Source organism: Glycine soja, chromosome 8 (assembly GCF_004193775.1).
Source record: "Glycine soja cultivar W05 chromosome 8, ASM419377v2, whole genome shotgun sequence".
NCBI classification, from domain to species: Eukaryota; Viridiplantae; Streptophyta; class Magnoliopsida; order Fabales; family Fabaceae; genus Glycine; species Glycine soja.
The window spans coordinates 30,953,729-30,957,012 of record NC_041009.1 but is presented as its reverse complement, the minus strand read 5'-3'; the positions used below and the strand labels follow the sequence as shown (position 1 = coordinate 30,957,012).

The 3,284-nt window shown below is 39.2% G+C and overlaps 1 protein-coding gene across 1 annotated transcript; it reads left to right on the top strand.

Annotated features, from left to right (window-relative positions):
* Window positions 1-430: 430 nt before the first annotated feature.
* On the top strand, window positions 431-772 carry LOC114424087 (uncharacterized mitochondrial protein AtMg00860-like). Its single transcript, XM_028390953.1, has one exon. It carries the CDS (start codon window positions 431-433, stop codon window positions 770-772), a length of 342 nt encoding a protein of 113 aa, XP_028246754.1.
* Window positions 773-3,284: the final 2,512 nt, after the last annotated feature.

The following is a 3,284-nucleotide window of genomic DNA, read 5'->3' as shown; positions in this document are numbered from 1 at the left end:
CAAAATAGTAGTAGTCCTTTTGTAAGCCCAATAGTCTTGGTGGGTAAAAAGGACGGATCATGGAGGTTGTGTGTGGATTATAGGGATCTTAACAAGCATACAGTTAAGAACATGTTTCCAATTCCTTTAGTAGATGATCTATTGGATGAATTGGAAGGTTCTAGCATTTTCTCCAAAATCGATTTGAGGTCAAGATATAATCAAGTGAGAATGGATCCTACTAATGTGTATAAGACTGCTTTTAAGACTCATGCTGGGCATTTTGAATACTTAGTGATGCCCTTTGATCTCACTAATGCACCTGCAACATTTCAAGGGCTTATGAACTCAGTTTTTGAGGAAGTTTCTGCTGGTGTTCTTTGATGACATTTTGGTTTATAGTTGTTCATTGGAAGACCATTTGCTATATTTACGCAAATTTTTTGCAACTATGAGGGTGAATTCCTTGTTTTCTAAGAGGAGTAAGTGTTATTTTGGGGTTTCTGAAGTAGAGTACCTTGGCCACTTCATTTCTAAGGTATCAACTGATCCAGCTAAAGTGCTTGCAGTAGAACAGTGGCCACTACCTAAAACTTTGAAACAACTTAGAGGCTTCCTGGGGTTAGCTGGATATTACAGAAGGTTTGTCAAGGGATATGGTGGCATTGCTAAACCCTTAACTAACATGCTTAAAAAAGATAACTTTATCTGGTCCAATGCAGCAAAACTGGCTTTTCAACAATTAAAGAAGATGCTTACTGAGACTACAGTTTTGGCTTTACCCGACTTTTAAAAAATCTTTGTGGTAGAGGTGAATGCTTTAGGTTTGGGAATTGGAGCAGTCTTGATGCAAGATCACCACCCTATAGCTTACATAAGTAGACATTTGAATCACCAACAACAATCTTACTCTACTTATGAAAAGGAGTTACTGGCTGTGGTTATGGTTGTCCAAAAATGGAGACATTATTTACTGAATACTCATTTTATCATCAGAACTGATCATCGAAGCTTGAAATTCATTTTGGATCAAAAATGGACTACGACATTTCAACAAAGGTGGTTGGTGAAATTAATGGAGTTTGATTTTTCAATTGAGTATAAGCAGGGACATGATAATGTAGTTGTTGATGCCTTGTCGCGAGTGGAACCAGTTGCTTGTAAAGCTCTCATGGATCATCAGGTGGTTTCTGAATTGGTGATAAAGATTAAAGCCTCTTGGGATTCAGATCATGCAATTCAGAGGAAGATTTCAGAATTACAAGCAAACTCTAGTTTTCACAAACATTATTCTTGGAAGGATGGGGAGTTAATGAGGAAAGGAAGACTAGTTGTGGATAGAGATGATGCTTTAAGACAGGACATTCTTCTGCATTTTCATGTTTCTGCCGCTGTTGGTCACTCAGGATGAAATGCAACCTTACAAAGGCTCGAATCTGTGGTCTATTGGAAAGGGATGAGTAAAGATGTTAAAGCTTTTGTTCAAAAATGCAGTGTATGTCAGAAGTGTAAATATGAGACCAAGGCTTCTCCTGGATTACTGCAACCATTGCCTATTCCGGATCTAATTTGGCAGCACATTACCATGGATTTTATAGAAGGCTTGCCTAGTTCCTTTGGTAAGCAGGTGATTTTTGTAGTAGTTGATAGGTTGAGCAAGGCAGCCCACTTTATGGCTCTTTCTCATCCTTATTCTACTACTGATGTTGCTCAATCCTTCCTTGATCATGTATTCAAGTTGCATGGATTTCCAGATTCTATCATCCATGACAAAGATTCAATATTTCTCAGTCAATTTTGGCAGGACCTTATGGCTTTTCAGGGTGTTCAGGTCCAGCTCTCCACAGCTTATCACCCTCAGACGGACGACCAAACAGAGATTGTTAACAGGTGTTTGGAAACATATTTGAGGTGTATGTGTGCAGATTCACCCTATCAATGGTCTAAGTGGTTACCCCTGGCTGAATGGTGGTATAACACCACCTTTCACAGCTCTATTTGAGCTACTCCTTATGAAGTGGTGTATGGACAACCGCCTCCTGTGAATCTTCCTAACATAGCAGGAGCTTCTAAGATTGAGTTGGTGGATAGAAGCCTCTTGAGGAGGGAGGAGATGTTGAAACTCATTAAATTTCACATGAAGAGGGCCCAGGATAGAATGAAACAGCTGGCAGATAAACATAGATCTGAGAGGCAATTCAGTGTTGGCGATATGATCTATGTTAAATTGCATCCTTACCGGCAAATTTCCATAGCTGCCAAAAGCAATATGAAGTTGTCCCCCAAGTTTTATGGCCCATTTTAGGTATTGGAACAGATTGGGGCAGTGGCCTACAAGATCATGCTTCCTTCGGGTTCAAGATTACATGATGTATTCCATGTCTCTCAGTTGAAAAAGCATGTAGGTGAAGCAGTAACTTCTTCGAGTCTTCCAAGTTCAGTAGAAGGAGATCCTCTAATCAAAGAACCTGAAGCTATTTTGGATCGCATGACAGTAAAGATAAGGGGTCGAGCTGTTACTAAGGTCCTAGTAAAGTGGAAGCATAGCTTGCCAGAGGATGCAACTTGGGAATTTTTCTTTGATTTGAAGCAAAGGTATCCTCACTTCCAGCCTTGAGGACAAGACTAAAGCTAAGGGTGGGGAATTTATACAAGATATTCTTGTAAGTCAAGAGAGGGATGGGTAGTTAGAATAATAAAATAACAGACCTTCCCAAGGGGAAAGCGGTTAGACATAAATAGAGGTTGATTCCTCTTATTCAATTTGAATTAGAATTTGTAAACACTCTTGTATCTCAATTTCCTTTCTAATAAGATTTGGAGGTCGTTCTTTCATTGGCGTCCCTACTCTTCTCTGTAATTCTTCGAGTCTCATCCTAACATATGTTTTTGCCACGCAGTTGAATCTCCAAATCATGGTCCCAAATCTTGTCTTTAAAATACTGTTTCTCTACACACCACATATCACTGGGAACGCCTCATTTGAAACTTACTAACCATATTTATAAAATCTACAGTAAAATAAAATGAAAGATGTGTGAACGAACCTTCAATGTAGATTTTCATTAAACTATAAATAAAAAGATTGCTAAGGGACGCTGGTGAAGGAGAATACATGACTTGAAGAATTAAGAACATTCGCCACTACTTTAACCACCGCCAACATGCTTCTCCGACCAAACAACCTTCACGACCTCTAGCACAAGTTATGCATCATGCACCACGAACACAATCATGACCTCTTGCACAAGTTATACAATGAAAACCCTAGTCACATTCGCCATCATAATATGAACAACAAAAGG

What these genes read in the sequence shown, in the direction of transcription:
- LOC114424087 (XM_028390953.1), top strand. Translation starts at nt 431, where the DNA reads ATGAGGGTGAATTCCTTGTTTTCTAAGAGGAGTAAGTGTTATTTTGGG.